This window comes from Micromys minutus, assembly GCF_963924665.1.
Source record: "Micromys minutus genome assembly, chromosome: 7".
Taxonomy (NCBI): domain Eukaryota; kingdom Metazoa; phylum Chordata; class Mammalia; order Rodentia; family Muridae; genus Micromys; species Micromys minutus.
Genome location: NC_137976.1, coordinates 63,193,488 through 63,216,390, shown reverse-complemented (window position 1 = coordinate 63,216,390; position 22,903 = coordinate 63,193,488). Strand labels below are relative to the sequence as shown.

At 42.5% G+C, this 22,903-nt stretch overlaps 1 protein-coding gene across 2 annotated transcripts in view; it reads right to left on the bottom strand.

Annotated features, from left to right (window-relative positions):
• The window catches only part of ATP13A5 (ATPase 13A5), a gene marked incomplete at both ends in the record, with an annotated part of 133,806 nt that overhangs the window by 24,085 nt on the left and 86,818 nt on the right, over positions 1–22,903 (bottom strand). For both annotated transcript variants that reach the window (XM_080918703.1, XM_080918704.1), the window contains 8 exons: positions 1,241–1,313; positions 4,191–4,287; positions 7,642–7,751; positions 12,139–12,181; positions 14,305–14,384; positions 15,450–15,566; positions 17,282–17,442; positions 18,236–18,360. In XM_080918703.1, coding sequence (XP_080774829.1) covers positions 1,241–1,313; positions 4,191–4,287; positions 7,642–7,751; positions 12,139–12,181; positions 14,305–14,384; positions 15,450–15,566; positions 17,282–17,442; positions 18,236–18,360 — 806 coding nt within the window. The remainder of the gene's footprint in view (positions 1–1,240; positions 1,314–4,190; positions 4,288–7,641; positions 7,752–12,138; positions 12,182–14,304; positions 14,385–15,449; positions 15,567–17,281; positions 17,443–18,235; positions 18,361–22,903) is intronic.

Below are 22,903 nucleotides of genomic sequence, written 5' to 3'. Positions count from 1 at the left end.
TTGTGGGTGTTCATCTTCTTCTTTCAAAGTCAGGGACCGTTGCATGTGACCTCTATCTAATGACTATCGTCAAGGTTCCTTATGATTCCTAGTCCCAAGATTAAGGTGCATACTGGGAAAAGCTGCTGTCACGATTTAATTATTTACTTATGTGTCCCCACATGCACACCTTGTTCCCAGGAGATCTTTGAGTGCTAGAAGACAGCCATGGCCTTCAGTCCACAGCACTGCCTGTGAGCACAGGCTCTGGAATCTCCTGGGGGTTCCTTCCCTTTCCAGCACCATTCATAAATAAATCATCCAGATTGCTTTAAAATACCTAGCATCATAAAATTACAACCGCTGATTCAAAATTATTCAGTTAGATGGATATTAATAACACATAGTAGAAAATATATAATAGGCTTAGAATAGACACTCCAACCCAATAACCAAAATTGATATTACTTATATCGTAGAGACGGGTAAATTTTATCATTGGATAGACATGAGATATGAGCTCAATATCAGTTCTGTATTTTAAGATGTGACATGATGTGTCAAAGATATTAATGTCCTGCGACGTCAGGTATTTTATCTGTTGTTTTTTCAAAACACCTCACTGTTGAACAAAGGGGAAGTGACAGGGCCATTGCTCTTCCTGCTTCTGTGGAGGCAGTCACCTTTCTTGCTTATTAAGAGTTAGTATCAAGCCCCGACTTCCTTCATCAAAAGCAATTTATCCGTGTCATCTGCAAAGAAGGAAGCAAGCACCAGCTGCTGGGTCCCACACCCCGATTCCCAGACAACTGCACCAGAATATCACGTTAGCATTTGGTCTCTCAAGTCAAAGACATAGCAGGAATCGCAGTTTTGTGACAGTGTGAAACATAGTTGAGTAATGAAAAGGGACCTTTGGGTTTAAGAAAGGAGAAACAAAAGTCTTTTCTGGATTTCTTACCCATTTTTCTATGGACAGGATACAAAACTACAAAGAACTAAGAATATGTTGACAGGTTCTTAGGGGGAGACCTATTTATTACTAGGCTATTTATTATTTATATTAGGTTATATTTATAATATACAGGTTATATTATTTATATATTATTAGGTTAGTCCTGTTTATTATTAGGTTATTTTGCTGCATGTCTAGAGGCTCTGACCCTCCACTCACCCCAATGTAACTTTAAATAAATTCATAGATGTCACTTTTCCACCAAGTCCTTCATTTGTGGGACTTTACAAATAGATACAGACTTACTTGTTAGGCTGACCATCAGCGTGATGGCTACATCTTGCAGCAGATACTGGTAATTACCAAAGAGCTGTAGTTGCTGGGGGAAAGAAAACAGTGTAAGTATCATGTCTGATACAGTGGCTCTTGTCCATGGTGCTCCTTAAAGAGCACCCAGCAGAGAGTTGCTGTTTTTTCTTTTCTAAAAGGAAATATGGATGGAAAACCATCAGTAGCTCATTAGACTCAATGACCCCAGTAGCTATTTTTTCCCAGTATTTAAGTCATTTCTTTATAACTAGTGACTTGGTCAAAACTATACCAGCCTCCCACTGGCCTCATTACTCTTGGCAAGCATCATTTTAGCCTGGACAGCCAAGTTCTCAGTACACATCTGAAAGTTTCTAAAGGGATTTTAAGCAAAATTTAAAGTCAAGGTCTCAACTCATTCAACCCATGTTGGTCTCCACCTTGAGGATGGACCGAGTGATAACACAGGGAGTCTGGAGCTTACTCATGTCCCCAAACCGAACATGGCCTCTCCCTAAGCCAGTGCTTTTCAACCTTCGTAACACTGGGACCTCTTCATATAGTTCTTCGTGGTGTGGTGACCCCCTGCCATAAAATTATCATTGCCACTTCATAACTGTAATTTTGCTACTGTTATGCATTGTAATATAAATATCTGTTTTCCAGTGGCCTTAGGTGACCTCTGTGAAAGGGTTGTTTGATACCCGGAAAGGAGGTACATCCCACAGGTTGAGAGCCACTGACCTAAATAAACCCACTGTAGACTTTCGATCACCACTTTTGACTTCCTGAGGTCTGGGTACACACAGCACTTAGCTTTTTAGTTCATGAGTTTGGAGCTGAACTCATAAGGCCAAAACGTCGAACCATTATTCCTTGGGAATGTCCTTGCTGGACCTTGAGCAGCCAAGCCTTCGGACATGCTTCACAGCTCGTGACCTACTTCCACACTGTGATCTGGTTCTGAGTGTGTGGCCAATGTCTGCTTGTGAATTTACATTGGCCTTTGCAAAGACTCTGTAGTAGCTTCTAGGTTGAGATGCTTGAAGGACAAGCTCATGCGACTCTGAATAGTTGGACAACTACTGAGTGGACTTATTCTAACTCCACCACAGACTCTTAAGCTCTGCAATTAGTTTTATGAAAAGGTAGGTACATTGTGTCTTCTGATTCCCAACTGTTCCACATCTACCCTCCAGCACTCACCCCATCCCACCCCATGTGCACGCAAATTCGTGCTCTTAAGTATTAAACATATACTGTGTGCACTTGTATGTGAAGGAGTATGTTCCCATGAACTTATATGTGGAAGCCAGAGGTCAGTATCAGGTGTCTTCCTCTTTGGGTCTGTCTTAGTCAGGGTTTCTATTTCTGCACAAAATATCATGACCAAGAAGCAAGTTGGGGAGAAAAGGGTTTATTCAGCTTACACCTCCACATTGCTGTTCAACACCAGAGAAAGTCAGGACTGGAACCGAACCAGGTCAGGAAGCAGGAGCTGATGCACAGGCAATGGAGGGATATTATCACTGGCTTGCTTCCCCTGGCTTGCTCAGCTTCCTTTCTTATAGAACCCAGGTCTACCAGCCCAGGAATGGCACCACCCACAGCGGGCTGGGCTCTCCCTCCTTGATCACTAGTTGATAAAACGCCTTACAGCTGGATCTCTTGAAGGCATTTTCTCAACTGATGCTCATTTTTCTGTGATAACTCTAGCTCGTGTCAAGTTGACACAAAACCAGCCAGCACAGGGTTTCCACCTTACTTTTTGAGACAGCCTCTCACTGAACCTGGAGCTCATCAGTTGGCTAGACTGGCTGACCATCAAGTACCCAGGAACTTCCTGTCTCTGCCTTCCATCACTAGAAGTATATGTGTATGTCACCATACCCAACTTTTTATGTGAGTGCTAGGAATCTGAGCTCAGCAAACACTTTAACAATTGATCTAACTCCTTGGCCCCTAGTTACTTCCTCTTATCCTTTCCTTGTTGAGTGGTAAAGTCATTCATAAGCAGAAACACAAGGAAAACTTCCCAACAACAGCCTTAAAAATTTCAGTTTGAGCAGCTATCATAGAACTGTGGGATCTTAAACTCTAAACTTTAAAGTCATTAACTTTCAAGAGGTGGGAGTTGGCTAAGGGTAAGAACCACTTTGCATTTTGGGTAAAGGTAAGGCTTTGATCCCTCCCCACCTGGTGGCCATTTAGCCACCCATATATGTCCTTGCCAGCAGTAACCAATAAGATACCCAAATTCCCGGTCTCTCTTTTTACCTCTTAATTACCCTCCCAATGCAATAAAACATATTAATTCCCCAAGTGTTCTTTGAGTGTGTTAGATCATTTTATTATAAAGTGATCTATGGTTGAAATAAAGATTATTTTTAATGTATGCATAGCTCCTGTATGCTAAATGGCTATTACCATTTGTCTTTTAAAATTCTTTTGTCCTTTTAAGGAATTGCTATTTTTTTTTTTTACTAATAGCACATCTAACCCTACTAAATTCTAGGTAGACTCAGGAGCATAGCCCCAGCGTGGGAGCTTTTCAGCATTACCGTCCTTCAAAATAAAATCCAAAAACCTCTCTTCCTTTTTATCTCTTCTGAGTCTTTTTTGCCAGAAATATTCCACAGTTGGAGGCAGATCCATTTCCTGCCGGGTTATATTTAGGCTTCTCTCAAACTCTGTTTATTCCCCAAGGAAGAAATAGGCTTAGAGAGGTCAAGAGTTTCAGGTTATCCAGAGAAAACCAACACCCTAGACAACATGTCCAATATTACTGACTTCTAACCTCAGGCTACATGAAGCACCAGATTCCTAAGTTTGTAGACACCTGTTTCTGAGAAATGTCATTCATTTATAAACCTTAAACAGGTGTAAGATCTACATCTCAACATTATAAATACAATTGGAACTGAGAAGAAATGGATTTAAGTCTTACCCAGTACAGAAGTGATGTTCCGATAAACTGAATGATGCCGTACATGGTCAAGTATTTAAATACGCCGAAGGATGAAACCAGAGCAGCCCGTCCCTCCCTGTGGAGAACAGACACAAAAGCTGCTTATGTAAGCCACACAGCCCCTAGTTTTTATATTTTAAAAGGAGTTCATCTTTAAAATGATCACATGCATGCCCTGTGCAGTTAACTGAAACTGTATGAGTTTGTGTGGGGGGGGCACAGCCACCTCTTGTTCATAGCACAAACCAATTTTCTTGTCTCTCATTCTTTCTGTCCCCTCTTTGGTGAGGACCCCAAGCCTTCCAGTGTAATGTAAGTGCCCCACAAGAGGAGGTAATATTGGTGACCCACTTAAGGCTGAGCACGGAGTTCTTGTTTAATAGCTTCTTGGTATATATTCACTTAGCCATCCATTTGTTCCTTCAGCTACTTTTTATTTAATGTTTACCATTTTATAGTGCTGGAAAATTTGAGGTCCTTCTACATACTAGACAAGTATTTTTACATAGAGAAAATGACATAAGCTTTTTTGTATGTTTTGTTAAATGTGTGTGTGTCTGTGTGTGTGTGTGTGTGTGTGTGTGTGTGCGCGCGCGCACGTTACATGCATGTTAGTATACAGGTACATAAACCCATACACAATCTTGAAGAGGCCAGAATAGAATGTCATGTGTCTTCTATTATCACTCTCCACTTAGTGACTTGAGACAATGTCTCTTACTGAGTTGGAAGGTTATTGTTGGGCTAAGTGGCTAGTAGCTGTGATATTAGGGTCCACTTGCCTCTGATCCCAAACAACAAGATTCCAGGCAAACACAGCTAGACCAAGCTTCCTATGTTGGTGCCTGGGATTTGAATTTGGGTCCTTATACTTGTGTACCACTGAGCTGTCTCCTAAGTCTCTTAGTCATGGAACTCCACATGCATCTACTTCCACCTCCCAAATGCTGTCTAACTGGCATCCACTGGTTTATGCACTGCTGGGAATCAAACCTCAGCACCTTGTCTGTGACAGGCAAGCACTAACTAATTAACTAAATCCCATGACCTATTCAATATTTCATTCATTTGGGCAATCTATTTCCTAATTCGGTCCTTAATTTCCTCATTGTTTCTTGACCCACTTTTACTTAGGTCTTATAAAGTACCAACATTACACCAAGAATCATTACAAAAGGATAGAAAATGAATCAGACCCCCTTGTCTCCATAAAGTGAGACCATTATTGTGCACAGTCTAAGCATAATGCAGCATTATAATGACCTTCAGTGTCAAGCATTGACTTGATCTTAATTTCTTCTATCTCACCATGCTTTCTAGAATTGAATGAGTTTTAGTAGCTCTCAGACACACAGAGCCAAGATCAGTGTTCTTTTCTTTTACAAAATATGGCTGCAACTCTAAAATGGAGTCCTGGTGGGTTTTGCCATCTGTAAAATTGCTGGAAGAAACCAAGGCAATATTCTGAGTAGGTGAAGAGATCAAAAGATCAAGACTGTTATAGAAACTAGAGCTTGGAAACTGTGTATTCATCCTTTGGAGAAAAAAAAATGCTTTTAGCTGAGATTTGTGTTTGTTTGTTTGTTTATGGTAGTGGATCAGAGGACAGTGTTAGAACTGAGCATGTTGGTTCTACAGCTTCCCCTTGCCAAGCGGACACAAGGTCACATGGCTTTAGTTTGTTTCTAGTCTCTAATGACATGGGCACCTGCACAGCTCAGAGATGTTAGAAACATAAAATGGCAGACCTGGAAGCCAATGAGGAACTCCTTGCCTCAGGCAAGATGGATGTTTGGGAGATGGGGCCCGGCTACTTCAGGCAGATGCTTCCCACCAGGCTGTGAACAGCTAGCATGTGCTTTTAACAAAGGATGGAAGAAAACACAGGCAGAGGAAAGAACCAAAGCCTGGATTGTTTTCCCAAGTCTGACAAAAACATTAGGATTTCATCACCCCCCCAGCCCACGCCCCCACAGTTGTACATAATTTCAAGAAAATTAAGATAGCCATATTTAAAACAAAGTACAAAATGCTGTTCTAAGGGCAGGATAAAAGCTGTCTTTGTGAGCTTCCAAGATCACTGCTGTTCCTGATGATGATGAATTTTAGTAGCTCATATGTTTATCTGCATATCCTGCAGCCGTCCATTGAATTCTCTGCTTAGAGCTAGACAGACATAATAATATGCAGACATAATAACAATAAGGATACAGATTTTCCCACAAGGACTAGAACTATGAACAAGAGGTGGCTCCTGCTCTGAAGAGTGACAAAGCGACCTGTGTACCCAGACCTATTCTTGTAAGACTTGTACCTCAGTGCCCTTCTAGGGTTCTTTCCCAGGAATAAGCAAGCATGTGTAGAGAATATAAAAGGATAAGATGAACCTCGAAGAGCTGAACGCTGAATCATATCTAATTTTTTGAAGCCATGAAATACAGAAGCAAAGAGAATCTTTCCAAGTCTTAATAATAAATCATCTACCCCTACCAGAAATCTTATATCATGACTTGTATTTTAAATCAACATACTGTATTGTAAATACATTCCAGATGCATAATATATCAGACACACTCATGCTTTGGAGCCACAGGGGAGGTGATGCTTAGGGGTACAGAAGAACACAGGTGTAGATAGATGTCCAGGGACATAGGACATGTGACCCAGCTGCTTGGAGGATGCACAGGAAGGACATCCCACCAGTCACTCTGTTCTCCGAGGCACCAAGAAAGTGACAGACAACCATGTGATTGTCCCTTCAGAGTAGGCTGCGTGATAACGTCCAGCCCACTGGCCCTGGAGATACCTAGTTACCCCCCAGGAATTCTAGGAACAGCAGGGGGAAAGATTTCTGAAGAAAACATAAAACTGGATGTTTTGTTCTTTGTTACACTTACAGTGTAAGTAGAAGTGAAATAGAAATGTGTTCAGTGAAGGATAGCAAGCACATGTCCTTCCTTCCCCATCTCCGACAAGGTTTAAGTCCTCCTATGACAACATCCGGATGTTTCTGAATGTTTGTTTTTAGAAGTATACAATAGTACTGGTAAGAAGTATCTAATGATGCAATCTCAACCTGCCCGCTCACCCATCCTAAACTCCTGGTCAAAGATCACAGAAGGTATCCAGTATTGAAATTAAGGGAAAAGAGGAGATGCAATCAGGTTTTAAATATCAAAGAAAGCTTTCAGCAGTCTGCCTGACTCAGCCATCTATTTCTTACAACTCGATGAAAGTCACTTTTCTGTGGGTTTGTTAGTGTTTTCAAGCAACAGAAATTGTTCCTTGGCTAGTGGTCCAACAGCACTAGACCTGCTCGAACACTTGCCTGAGATCCACACCTGCCTTCTCCATTATGACGTGGCTCTGTCTGCTTCCAGAGCCAAACACTGAGCCACAGCAGTGAGGTAGAGGGGAGGCTTTGGCTTACCTGATGAGGTGAGGCACACACTCGATATTGGCTGCTTTTGAGGTGAAGGGAGATGCCACGGATGCTTCCTGTTCTGATAGTGAGATGCCCGCATGAGCCATTTTCAAAGCCTGGAATGATTCATCCAAGTGAAACCATGACTCCTCAGACCAGGCTCTTCCACTCAACCACTAGGCTGTTTGTTGTGTGTAAGCTATAACACTGTATGAGTTCATATTTAGGTCTCTGTTTATATGCTCTCTCATCTATATACCCTGTCTCTCGTGATCCATAGAATCATCATGGAAGAGAGATTGACTACATGGTCATCCACGGAAGTATGTATACACACACACACACACACACACACACACATACACATGTATACTATACTATTTGTATGGTACATGTACAGCACCAGCAAATGGAAGCACACATTCAAAACTTCTATTAAAAAAAAAACTTCTATAAATGGATGGGGGAAAAGTTGGAGAGATGTCTTAGCATAGTAGTTCTCAGTCTTCCTAATGTTGCAACCCTTTAATACAGCTCCTCATGTTGTAGCAAGCCCCAAATAAAATTATTTTCATCACTACTTCATAACTGTAACTTAATAACCATTATGAATTATAATATAAAGATCTGATACACAGAATATCTGACATGCAAACACTGTGAACTGGTCATTCAACCCCCAAAGAAGTCATGACCCATAAATTGAGAACCACTGACTTAGCAACAGCTCGTATTGCTCTTCCAAAACTGAAGTTCAAATGACACACTTCACAATACTCCCAAATAACATAAAATACCTTGGTGTGACCCTAACCAAGCAAGTGAAGGACCTATATGACAAGAACTTCAAATCTCTGAAGCAGGAAATTGAAGAATGTCTCAGAACATGGAAAGATCTCCCATGCTCATGGATTGGCACGATTAATATAGTAAAAATGACCATCTTTCCAAAAGCAATCTACAGATTCAATGCAATTCATCAAAATTCCAACTCAATTATTCATAGAGTTAAAAGAGCAATTTGCAAATGCATTTGGAATAATAAAAAACCCAGGATAGCAAAAACTATACTCAATAATAAAAGAACTTCTGGGGGAATCACCATCCCTGATCTCAAGCTGTATCACAGATCAATAGTGACAAGAACTGTAAGGTGTTGGTACAGAGACAGGAATGTAGACCAATGGAATAGAATTGAAGATACAGCAATGAACCCACACACCTATGGTTACTTGATCTTTGACAAAGGAACTAAAACTATCCAGTGAGGAAAAAGATGGATAGCACTTTCAACAACTGGCAATCAGCATGTAGAAACTGATGTTTCAAAACTCAAAACTTAAGTCTAAGTGGATCAAGGACCTCTACCAAAACCATATCCACTCACACTAATACAAGAGAAAGTGGGGAAGAGACTTGAACACAAGGGCATTGGAGATAACTTTCTGGACAGAACATCAATGGCTTATATTCTACGATCAAGAACCGACAGATAGGACCTCATAACATTGCAAAGCTTCTGTAAGGCAAAGGACAAAACGACAACCAACAGATTGGGAAAAGATCTTTGCCAATCCTGCATTCGATAGAGGGTTGACACCCAATATATACAAAGAACTCAAGAAGTTAGGTTCCAGAGAATCAAATTACTTTATTTAAAAATGGGGACAGAGATAAACAGAGAATTCTCAACTGAGGAATATCAAATGGCTGAGAAGCACCTAGAGAAATGCAAATAGAAACAATTCTGAGATTCTACCTCACACCAGTTAGAATAGCTAAGATAAAAAAAAAAATCAGCTGACAGCGGATGCTGGCAAGGATGTGAAGACAGCGAATCACTCTTCCATTGTTGGTGGGACTGAAAGCTGGAACAACCACTCAGGAAATTATTCTGTTGGTTCCTCAGAAAACTGGACATAGTACTACCTGAGGATCCAGTTGTACCACTCCTGGGAACATACCCAAAAGATGCTCTAACATACAAGGACACATGCTCCACCATGTTCATAGCAGCCTTAAAAAAACCAGATGTCCTTTAATAGAGGAATGGATACAGAAAATGGGGTACATTTACACAGTGCAGTACTACTTGACTGTTAAAAACCAGTTTTAGAAATTCTTAAGCAAATTGATGGGTCTAGAAAATATCATCCTGAGTGAAGTAACTAAGTCTCTCTCTCTCTCTCTCTCTCTCTCTCTCTCTCTCTCTCTCTCTCTCTCTCTCTCTCTCTCTCTCTCTCACACACACACACACACACACAACTCATGGTGTGCGCTCATTGATAAGTGGATATTAGCCCAAAAGCTCAGAATACCCAAGATACAGTTCACAGACCACATGAAACTCACAAAGAAGGAAGACCAACATGTGGATGCTTCAGTCCTTCTTAGAAGAAGGAAACAAAAATATTCTCAAGAGAAAATATGGAGACAAAGTTTGGAGCATAGACTGAAGCAAAGACCATCCAGAGATTGCCTCATCTTGGGATCCAGCCCATATACAGTCACCAAACCGAGACAATAATGCTAATGCCAAGAAGTGCATGCTGACAGGAGCCGAGTATAGCTGTCTCTGAGAGGCTCTACCAGAGCCTGACACATACAGAGGTGGATGTTCACAGCCAACCATTGAACTGAGAACACACTGGAGGAGTTAGAGAAATAATTGAAGGAGCTGAAGGGTTTGCAACCCCATAAGAACAACAATACCAACCAACCAGAGATCTCAGGAATTAAACCACTATCCAAAGAGTACAAATGGACGGACCCATGATTCCAGCTGCCCTTAGTCCTGCCAAGGCTCCATGCCTCAGTGTAGGGAATGTGTGGACAGGAAGGCAGGAGGGGGTGAGTGGGTGAGCTCCCTCATAGAAGCAGGTGGAGAGAGGTGGAATAGAGGGTATGGAGGGAAGCCGGGAAAGAGGATAACATTTGAAATGTAAATAAAATCTTTTTAAAAAGAATGGCAGAATCTGGATAGCCATGGATAGGTGATCTTAGTTTTTACACTTAGTAGGGCCAACATCATGGGGAAAAATAAAAAACAGAAAAGATAACTAATCATAGTGTTCTTTGCTGATTGTTCTGACCAACTAGCTAACTGCTGGTGAAGTGTATTGGGCACACAGCATCACCATTGGATACCCAAACCAGGGAATATGGTGGCACATGTGCTACTTCACAGAAGACTCATTTCTTTCTTCTGATGAAGGCTAAAGGCTGTCCAGAGAAACACACAACCAACCATCCCATAGGCAATCCAGAAAGCCCAAATCAAATTTTGTATTCAGGTTGCTCTGTAGTGCTTGATAGCATCATTTGCTTTGCAATAGATTAAAAGATTTCAGTTCAGTTCATCCTAGAAAACCACCCCTCTCTTCTTTTCTCCCTTAGTGTTTAGGCCTCTATTGTGTAGTTTAAGATCGTCTGCCAGAAGGCAGGGTTAATTTATGCATGATCCCTCCATCAGATCATCCCTGTTTTGGGGAACAGAGATTATGCATTTTGGTACTTTTGGTTTGCTATAAATGTTGCACAATTCGTAGCAATAACTATTCACTCTAGGTTGGATGAATGGGCTATGTTATGAAGCACAGACAAAACATGTACCCTAAGTCTTCAAGTATGAACACATTTTTTTTTCACAGACATTGGAAAAATAAATGGAAAGCAAAATGAATAAACAGATTTTACCTTTCTAATAAGCCTTGGAATTAAAGTGTTTTCTTCTGTCTGTGTTTCCCCTCCCTCCTCCTGCTCCTCCTTTTCATCCTCCTCTTCTGCTGTGCACTATTTTCATGGGCTGAGCATCACACATGCAAGGTAAAGGCTCTACCACTCAGCTACGCCCCAGCCCTGTTCTTTGACTCACCGCAGTCCTGACAGTTGACTGTTACTTCACCCATGACTTCAAAAGTCAGAATATAAAACGTTTGCTCACCTTCTGCTGAGAATGAAGAATAACCCAAGACTCACTTAATTTTAGTTCTGCTACAGAGTGTAAAAACCATACCATTTAGGATTTCATAACAATATGGGAGAAACCTAATTTTCAAAAATTAAACTCAGAGTGCGTTTGGAGGGAGTAAATGCAATTTACACGCAATTAAAACTTTATGAGTTCCAAACTTTTTCTTCTCTAAGGCTTTACCAGCTATGCACTGTGTACAAAGCCATATGATCTCCCAGAGGCTTCCTCTCCTTAGAAGTAATATTAAAGGCTTAATGTCTTAACCTTCAGGCTTAAAGCAGATAGTTTTGTAAAGTCCCCAATGGGTCTAAAGTTTGGGAGTGTCAGCAGCATTGCTTTCTTATTCTGGGAATTGCCAGTAGACCGCAGAAGTGATGTTAGCTCTTTCTGTTTCTAAATCATGCTTGGGGAGAGGGAAGCATGACCAAGTGGTTGTTGAATGGGAGGATGAAGAGGCCCTACAGATCCTTGAAGAGCTCAAGAGAGATTCCAAAGTGTTGCTTGTATTCACAGAACTCGTGAGTACTCACCCCACAGTCATTGGCTCCGTCTCCACACATGCCCACGTAATAACTACAGAGAAAGAGATAAAAACTCAGCAGGTCAGGTCTCTTACATCACTTCCATTTTACCTAACTCCTATGTGTGTGTACATGCTTGTGTGCACGAACTTGCACGTGTCCATATGTATGTCCTGAACAGATGTGGAATCAAGAAAAGGACTCAGAGAATCTTGGTCCTAGAGGAAAAAGGCCCCTGTCTTAATTTGTCTCGATCATTGAAATGGCAGCGAGGACACCGGAAGCATCGGCTATGACAGCAGTCACATACTTGAAAAGAATGTCAGGTTGATTGTGTCCACCCTATCAAGCTCAAGAGCGAGTGGTCATGATTGCAATGAAGTCATGATTGTAACACTTCTCACTCAACCTGATAGGTGGGGCACAGCATAACCTGCCCAAGCTGCTCTCAGCACAGTTCACTTCCAACCTGAGAAGGGCTTAGCACATACAATGAGCACATACATGTGTGTTTGGTGTGTCTCACAGTAGCGGGGAGATAACGTTTACCCCATGTATATCGGCTTGGTGTGTGACCAGGATATAAGTGGAAGGATAAAATTTAAAGTCGCTGCCAGGGAAAAGGGGTTTCTTATGCAGGGTCCATTGAGCCTCCTATTATATCTGAATGACACTCATCGACAGTGACTCGTAGCAATGCTTTAAATGATTCAGTGGCGTTTTTCCAAAATCGGATCATAAGCAATAAAAGTCAAGTTCTGTTAGGATATCCTTATTAGTGGTTTGCCCATAAGAAGTTGCTCTTTTGGCCTTTTCTATAATTCAAGCATGGTCCAGTGTAGATGAATTCAGTCTAATGCTGGGCCAGTGAAATCACGAACATTTGCATACAGTGTCTTAGTGCGCCCGCTACCTGTAATCATCTACTTGGCTTCCTTCATCCAGAGATGCTTGATATGCATTGCCAAGGGTGAGACCACAAAGAGGAGGGCAGGTAACTGAGAGGAGAGCTCTTTCTGTCACAGCATGTGTCTTCCTAAGCTAATTATGCTTCAGGGGAATGTGGCTTTCAGAGTGTCAGCCAATGTTGCTCAGTCATTGAGACAGGAAGATTTCTCTCTTCAGCCAGTGTCACATAATGACCCTGTAAATGAGCTAGCCACTTACCCCTGGCCACTTACCTAGTCTGAGAGTGGGGGCGGGGGAGGGTAATGGAAGGCATTTGAGACATTGCTAAGGGGCTTAGCTGGTAAAATCTGATAAGAAGAGGCAGTCTCCTGATCCGATGGCTTCACCACTCTGTCTTTTTGCTATCTGAAACCTTCAGGCTAGATGCTGTAACTCAGTGAGGAAGGAATAGGTAGGTCGGGTGTCAGTGAGAACTCCCCATTCAGACAGGACTCACTCAACAGTGCCTTGAGAGGGCTCAGAATTCCCCCAACCCATCTCCAGTCCCTGCCAGCTGCCGTTTCAGTTCGTGCCAAGAGGGTCTGAAGATATCTCTAATGGCTCAAGCTGATGACTTTCCCGCCATTCCCATCCTGAGCTACATTATATCTTCTCTCCGCATCTAAGGAGGCAATATTCCTGTAAGATGGGCTTTATGAGCCAGAAAGTGGATGTTTTGTGGGGTGGTCAGTTTCCAAAATGTGCCTCAACAGTCCCCACCTCCTGCACTTTGTGTTGCTGTGAAGTCCAGTCCCTCGAGTATGGGCTGGACACAGTAACTTGCTTCCAATGAAGAGAGGGCACCAAACTGTTCTAAGATTAGGGAATGAAAGACAGCGACACCAGCCTTTTCTCTCCCCTTTCCCCCTTCTGTCCATTCCTCTTCTCCATTATTACTCTTGATTTCTCACCTTCCATACAGAAGTCCGTGACAGCCTCATCCCTATAAAGTGACCCTTCCTCACGGAGCTGAGGCTTCCTCCAAGTACCAGTGTCTCTGCTCCAGCACGCGAAAGGAGCTTAAGCATGTGAGGCAGGTGCTGGCAGAGCCAACCCCACTAGTCCAGTCCTGGCTGACATCACTTTACGTCCTTTGATAATTACATTCGTGGGTAAAACCGAGGCTTACCAGAGACCTAAACTAACGGTGTCCCCTCAGATGCTATAGGGAGGGCGGCTGTGCTGCCACAGAAACCTGCACACGCTCCTCTTATGCTCGACACTTACTTTAATTTCTGAAACTCTTCCACAAGGCTTGATTTCTGCCCAGGAGACATTCGTGCAAAAATAGTTCCATTAACCAGAATCTAAAGAGGAGAAAACAACCATCGGCGTAAGATTAGGAAGGAGAATGTTTCAAAAATGAAAGTCCTGAAAGTCACTCCTGGCCATGAGTTTCACACGGTGTGTGGCATTAGACCCAACGCCAGGAATGGGGATGAGGGATGTAACGCTTTAATATTGAACTTGAAATCCTCCATTACAACTTCATTACTTTTTTTTTTTTTTTTCTGGACCCAATTTCTTTGCTTCCTTTCCCTGAGAATAAATAACTTCTCATTAACTTATCACCTGGGAGGTAGACAGGAGGGAGAATCGGAGCATAGTTCTTTGGGTATGCAGTTCATTTTACTATCCGTTGCCACAGAGAACAACAAACCAGAGGTGAGAAGTGAGGGTCTCGCTCCCAGATCTCCCAATTCCCACCTTCACAGTACAGACTGAAAGAAGAGCTGCCTTGAGTCCTTTAAGGCCTCCAGTTCTTCAGTCCCTGACGTACTGTGCAGGGTGAGGTGGGAGAATATTCTATACTCTAACAGATGTTCGTTACCCTCAGTTTGTTCTCCATGTGTCTCCATCACCCTGGCAGCACCACCCCGTTCAGCACTATTTTAAAGCAGGACTCACGGAGGACAAGATAACAAATGATTTTGAGAATAAATTGTGGTACATTTGTCACCTTTCTGCTGTGATTTAAGGCTCCAGACAGCAAGGGAATGGAGCTCTGCCTGACACAGGCTAGTGGCTTTCAGAGACACTCTGAGCGTGTAGGTAGGGCTCATGTGCAGACCTACTTTGAGGTTGTGTCAAGTAAGGGAGGAAGGAGGGAGGGAGGAATAGATGGAGGGAGGATAAACTAGCCACAGGGGTGAGAGAATCTAACAATGCTGAAGTCTGAAGGACTGTAGTGTGTTTTGTATAGAGTCTCGTGGGTTTAGATAGGACCAGGAACCTCCTGCAAATTCAAGGTGCCTCCAGTGATGCACATTCTCAAACCCAAGGCCTCCTCGGTGACCTGTCTCCCTTCCCAAGCCTTTGCATTTCATTCATTTGAAGACCCAGACCAAGAACCATGTTGCATCAACACTTACTTGTGGCAGCATGCTGTAGAAATGATGAAATAACACTTGGTAGGACTTCCCAGTCATTGCAAAATGGTAACCTTTCCCACCGGGCACTGAACTGTTTCCCATATCAATGTAGGTGTCCTGAAATCAAAAGACATGGTTTCTGTGAGAGCTTGTAAAGCAGTGCTGGCTTTCTTGTGACACGTGGAAGAAAGTGAATGTGTGTGGCACAAAGAAATGAGCAGGGCAGGAAGGGTTGTTTGCCCAAGGAACCTCAACCTCAACAGGAAGAAGACAAGCAAAATGGCCCTGATATTATAAAACTCTGACACTATGACAGCTTGCATCCTTTCCTGTGATTGTGTCTTCATAGTAATGTGCCAACGAGGAGCCAGTGGGGAAGGCAAGAACATCTCTCGCCTTCCTCCTCATGGTTTCTAGGCTCTTGTACCATTTATTTACAAATTTCTTCATTTCAAGAAGGCATAGTTTTGTTCTCACTACCTAGCTCTTTCCTCTGCCTGACTTCTGACTTCAGTTGTGACCCTACTAAAACAGGGTCCCCTTCTGTCATGGCAACCAGAGCCTCTTTCTCACCTATGATCCCCTGCACCATTATCACGCCTTCCCAGACTCCTCCTTCCCTGGTACTTGTAGGCCTTCCCTCTCTGTTGTGCTCTACCCCTTCCTGGTGACAGGCTCAAGGGAACACATTTGATGATGCCTACTGGTTTTTCCCATCAGTCACCTATGATGACCGAGGTTCATGAGCAGCCTTTACATTTCCACAGGACTGAGTTTAATGAGTACAGGAGGTGGAATATTTCATTAGAAAAAAGCATATTATAGAAGCATTGTGTTTAGAAGCAGGGGTGACCGAAGCACCAAAGCAACCGGAAGGAAAACTCACCCTCCTCTTCCACTGCCAACTGCAAACCACCAAAACAAGAAAGAAATTCATTTTTTTATAGGGAGGTAGAGGAAGAGCCAGAGGTGGTGAGGAAAGCTGAGGCTATGATGCAACAGATGCTGAACCTCAGATAATTATTAATTATTAATCTTATGAATTGGAACACAGATCGCCTGCTTGTTAAGTCAGTGAAGGCCCTGTGTTCTGTGACACAGGAATACACAGGTACGGTGTGAGGCAAGCAGGCTCACAATGAAATGAGTACTATGGAGCTGCAGAAGGCGCAGAGAGAGCCGATGGCCCCTTTTAACACATGTAACTAGGAGTTGTACAAAATGAACCCATCTGGATAACCCGGGGCCACTCTGTGTACTTGCGGGTCTGTAGGCTGCACCAAAGTCCCGTACCTATTTAACAAAGTAAAAGGCAGTTCAGCCTGGAACCAAGAAGCACTTGTGTAGGTCTTTACTAGAAAGGTCATACTTTGGAGCGGCATAAAAGTGGAGTTTCAGGCAATCTCATTTCTGTTCTAATATGGGAAAGCAAACAGGATGCTTGCATTCTGGAACACCCCCCTCTTGGTAGTTTTCCAGCAAGGCACCGCGCAATGCGTATGCCTGTGGGTTTGTGTGGAATCAGAGACTGTGCTTTGGTGCGTGCTGCATAGCTCGCTGGTGTGCCTTGGCAAGGATTCGATTTCTCTTATCCAGGGACTCTGACTCCGTTGCCACTGCAGCAGTAGGACGTTCATTAACGCCCCTAGGGGATGATGATGTGTGGCTGGATCTGCAAGATGCCACTAAGAACCCTCTGCATGGTGCCACACTCCAAGACACACCTGAGGGGTTGTTACTAGGATGCCTTTCAGGATGCAGATGGCTGCTCCATGCCAGGGCTGTGTTCCACCAGCCCAGACCCAGCCGGAGAACCTTGAACATCTGCTCACCTTCTTCCCAGAGCCTGGCTCTTGGGTCCCCACCAGCTGCCAGGTCACGGAAGCAGGAACAAGGTCTCCTGGCTCATTAGCCTCCACAACGATGACCTGGCTGCCCATAGGAATCATTTCGGAATTTTTAGCAACAGTGATGGCAGTTTGAAGATTGTCGCCTAGATGACAAAGAGACAGCCACTGAAACTAAGATGTCTCTCCATCTCTTTGTCCCTATCCATTGAGAATGTGTTCTGTGATTTCTGTGTTGTTTTATAACTATTTATCTTTCCTCCTACGCAGGTGTATGCCTCTCGTGAGCAAACACCAGGCAGACATCTCTCTTGCTGTGTGTTTCCTAACTATGTAAAAATGAATGAAGAACTGTATGAGTTCTTTATGACTAACGCTGAGATAACAGACAGCACTCAGTGGTGAACAAATGACCCCAGGATGAAGGCACAGTCCTTGGGGTTGGTACTAAACATAAAAAACTTGGGATTGGCACTTAACACTGGAGAGAACACTACGGACAAAGTCACACCTAGGTTTGTACACTGTACCTTGCTTGCTCATGTGTGCATGTGTGCGTGTGTGTGTGTGCGTGTGTGTGTGTGTGTGTGTGTGTGTGTGTGCATCCTCCCCGTGCAGAGATGATAGGCACGTGTCATTTCAGTCAGCCTGCTTTTAACATGGGAGCTGACTATCTGAACTCTTGGTGTGTAACAAGCCTGCTACTGACTGTGTCATCGTCCCAGCCTATGTACAAACAGTTCTACCTGCATGACCCTGGATAGGACAAGTGGTACTGTGAAGAGAAGATACAGTCACTACTCCCCCCACCCCCAGAAAAGGCTGTTCCTGCTTGGGGTGCTGCAAGGTGACAGGGTCACCCAGGGCTCTTCCTGTCTGTTTCAGCTGCTCACTTCATGCTTCTCTTTGTTACCTGCCGTGCTCGGGAAGCACACATACCGGTCACCATCACGGTCCTGATGCGGGCCTCCCTCAGCTCCTTCAGCACTGGCCTCGTTTCCTTTTTCAAGCGATTCTCCATTATGAGAAGACCCAGAAATGCCAAGTCGGACTCCACTTTCTCCCTTTCGGGTGGGGAGAAAATGGACATTTTAAGGTGTAGCACAGTGTAGCCTGTGGCTGATTGGTTTGTTTCCTTTAGAGCCTCTATCTATGTTTTACTAATGTAATAGTGCACACCTTAAAGAGAGAGGACCTAAGGAGCTCACAATAAAAACCAGTTGTCTGTATCTGTAACATGCTTTGTTCCCCTAAAACAGTTACTTCCTATTATCCACTGCATTTTTTAAAATACTGACTTTAGCTTCCCAATCATTTTTTAAATGGTTAACCATATATTTTTAATCTTTGGAGCCTTTCAGAATTTTCCCCTTGACCTTATATTTAAAAGAGCAAATCTGTTTGACAATCACTGGGTACATTCTATATGATACAATCATTCCCACAATGTCTAACGTTCAGATTATACCTCTTATTAAAAACTAAACAAACTGTATTTAACTTGTACATATAAAATGAATTAACATTTTTTTTGTCAATTGGAACTGAAAACTCACTGGTTAATTCTGCTTATTGGGTATGCATGTCCAGGAATGTGTGGAGGGGACATGTGTTCACTCGTGTGGAGGTGAGTGTGTGTGCAAGTGCACATGCACGTGTAGGTTCTGCCCACCATTTGTTTTTTTTTTTAAGATCCATCACTGGAACTTGGAGACTTGTCCATATGTCTAGGTCAGTAATCCTCAGAGATCTTTCTGGCTTTGCTCTTCAGTGTTAGGCTCACAAATCATTATGAATATGTGCACGTGCGTGTGCATGTGTGTGTGTGTGTGTGTGTGTGTGTGCATGCACATGTTCGTGCTAAGGATTAAACTCAGGTTCTCATGCTCTGTGGCAAGCATTTTGTCCACCGAACTGTCTTTCTAGCCTTTTTCCTTGTTTTTGTTAGACCTTTAACAAAGTTTTGTTTTTACAGCTTCGTTGACGTAAAATTGTTTTTGCAAAACCTGGGTATATTTAAAGTACACAATTTTTTAGGTTCAAACACAAACATATAACCATCACCATCATCAATAGTGGAAACATTCCAATCACTCCCAAGGTCTTCCTGCTTCCATGTTGTTCTTTTGTGATAAGATCATTTGAGATCCACTCTTCTAACACAATGGTAACTGTGCAACACACAGTGTTAGCAAGAGGCAGTGTGCAACAGAGCCTACCTCCAGCACCTATCCACCTTGCAGAACTAAAATGTCCACCCCTTGAACCTTTCTCTCCTCCCATTTTAGCATAACTGCCACTTTCCTAAAGCTAGGAGTCTATCTCAGATACTTGGTGTAACTGAGATCAGGCAGTATTTATCTGCCTTGTCCTCTGACAGCTTTATCTCCACTAGCATCATATCTTCCACACTGAGCCACACTGCCTCAGGTGGCAGGAATCCAACACCCACTCCCTTTTGCAAATCTTGCCTCAACTTTATTAATAAAAGCAGCATAGGACATTGGCCTGCTACAAATGTGTGTGTTTGATCCGGCTTCACATTGGCAGGTACATCTTTTCTATGGAACCTTCACAGAGGTCCAGGCACCATTAGGAGTTTGAGCTGGGGCACTGGCCTCTCCCTTAGTTTGAGCCTTGGGTTTTGTTTGGCAGAGCCTGTGTGTGACCTTTGGTCATGTTGCCCCACATCCACTGCCCAAGCTTTGAGTGAGCAATGACATCAAGACAGTTGAGTTTGTGGTTGGAGTCCTTTGGCACCTTGGGCTTAACCACCTTAGACACCACAGGGAACTTGGTGGCCTCTGCACGTGCACTTACTACCTTTGCATGGTTTGCATCTTCTTCAGGCCTTTCCTGTTGTTCTTGGTGGCAATACAGTCTTGTTGCTGAGGAACTTGGGGTTGACCCCACTGCAGCATTTGTATCTTTATGACGGGGCCTTCTTATTGCAATTTCTGTCTTTTGAGGTAGTTTGTGTGTGGTGTGGTTCACAGACTTGGCCACTCCACGTTAGTTAAAGGCTAAATGGTATCCCATTGCATGGATGTACTATATTTTCTTCATTAATTCATTGACTGACAGTTGGTTGTTTCCAAATTGTGGTTATCATCAACCAAGTTGCAAAGCATGTAGGATTTAGAGTGTGCTCTTGAGATGCTGGTTTCAATTCCTTTATGGCCAGAAATAGGATTGAGAGCTTGCTGGATCCTAAGTACATTTTCTCTGTAACTCATTTCAGAGCCTCTACTCTGTTTTCTATAATAGTCACATAATTTCTTACTCCCATTAAGAGTGGGATAGGTTCCAATGTCTCTACATCCTCACCAACACTTTAGTCAGCCCTCCTCCTCCCTCTTTAGCTTCACTTATGTGAGAGTGTTTTACCTGCACGTATATACATGCACAACATGTGAGCCTGATTACAGGGAAGCTGGAAGATGATGAGATGGGGTCAGATCACCCTGGAACTGAAGTTATAGATGGCTGTGAGCTGGTGTGTAGTGCTAGGAACTGATTTTGCAAGGGCAACAAGAGCTCTTAGACATATCTCGATCTCTACCGTCTCCAGTCAGCCATCTCACTAGGCATGCGATGATCTCATTGTGAATTTTACTTCCATTTCATTTCACCAATGATTGGTGAGTTTCAATGCCCTTTTATGTATCTTGTGCTATCTGTGTATCAAATGTCTTAGACAAGTGTCTACTTGGTTCTTTTACCATTACAAAAAATAAGATTTACTGTTGCTTATTATGAAATTTTGCTCCTTATAAATTTAAGTATTAATTTCCTGTTAAAGTAGATTGCTAGGGACAGTCATGGTTCAGTCCTGTGCTCTTTGCTCACTTGTTGGCTGCCATATGACCCTCTCTGCCTTCCCCTCCAGCACGGCAGATTGAAGTACTCCTCTCTTTTGCCTGCCATCAAGTGTCTAAAACCCTTCTGAAATGGGGAGTCATGATCAGTTCTTCTCCTTCTGCATTGTTTCTGTCAGTATGGGGTCAAATCAATGAAACAGTAAACAAAACAGCATGTATGCAAAGATCAACTGGAAATGGATCAGAGATGTCAATGTAAGACTAAAAACGAGAACTCCAAAATGAAGTGACAAGAGGACATTTTCTTGAGATCCATGGTGGCAACAACCTCATGGATGTGACACTAAGAGCTAGACACATGGCATGTTTGTACTTCAGTAGAAACATCCTCTCAGTCAGATGGCCAAGCATACGGCCATCTTGCTGACAATGCACCATCAGAGAAGGCACCCACTGCCCCATCCTTCAGTGATCAGTCTCAGATGAGGTATTCCAGCTCTTAGTTACACACAACTTTGTTTAAATGTTTCTCCGCAGAGGATATGTTTGACCTCTTTATGTGAAACATCAATGTGCAGTTTGAAAAGTTCTTCCCATTAATCCATTCCTCCCCTCTACAATATTTAAGAATCACCAATATAGCATAGATTTATTTTATTATCTATTTTCCCCAAATAAGATAAGAAATTCTTGAGATCAAAGAGTGAATTTTATTCATTTCTATAGCTCCTGAACATCTAACACAGACAGAAAATCAGTAGGCATTTGCTACACCAAGAATGGGTTAGGTCTTAAGGAAGTCTTTTCCCATCATTCAACGTTGGGTGATTTTCTAAGATATTTCAAGAAACTCTTAATTTCCTTTGTTGACTCCAGTTTTCAAGAAACTTTTATTTTCCTGACTGAAAAAAAAATGTTAAATTTTATCCTGATAAAAACCAAAACAATATTATCTTATCCTGTTCAAAAATAACAGCTACACAATAAGTAGCAGTTTTGGATTTCTGATATCTCTTGGGAGAAACTTGTAATGGATGGGAAAACAGCATAGTTTGTTGTTTTTTGTGTTTCTATTAATGTGTGTTTCCCCACTGGCTTTTCAATGATAATACAGCTGGGCTCGTATGTGGCAGCTGGGGCTCTCTGCATTCTCTCACTAACTATGTGAATTTCTGGTTCACTCATGACCTTAACACTCTTATTCGAATTTGTGTCTAAAAATTATAACATCCTATGTTTAATGAATCTACCGTTTGCTCAGGAATAGCTAATACCCAGAGTGTTTATGAATGAGCTAATGATTCTATTTCAAAGACAAAAATGACATGTCAGAAAAGCTCCTTGGAGTTGACCAATCCTACAATTTATAGATGGGAAACAGATCCCTTGTAAGGTACCAGTTATCTTTATGAGTCATAGGCTGCAGATAGTAATATTGAACCAAATACATTGGTACCCAAATACAACTGGTAAGACCCAGTTATATAACTAAACGTCTCTCAATTTCCTGAAAAGAATGCCAATGGCTCATGCTCTATGATCAACAATTGATCATTGGGACTTCATCAAACTGTAAAGTTTCTGTAAGGCAAAGGATATTGCCAATAGAACAAAACAGCAGCCTGCAGATTGAGAAAAAAATATTCAGTAACCCTATATCAGACAGAGGGCTAATATTCAAAATTTATAAAGAACTCAAGAAGTTAGACTCTATCGACCCAAATAACCCAATTAAAAATCTGGATACAGAACTAATCAGAGAATTCTCAACAGATGAACCTCAAAT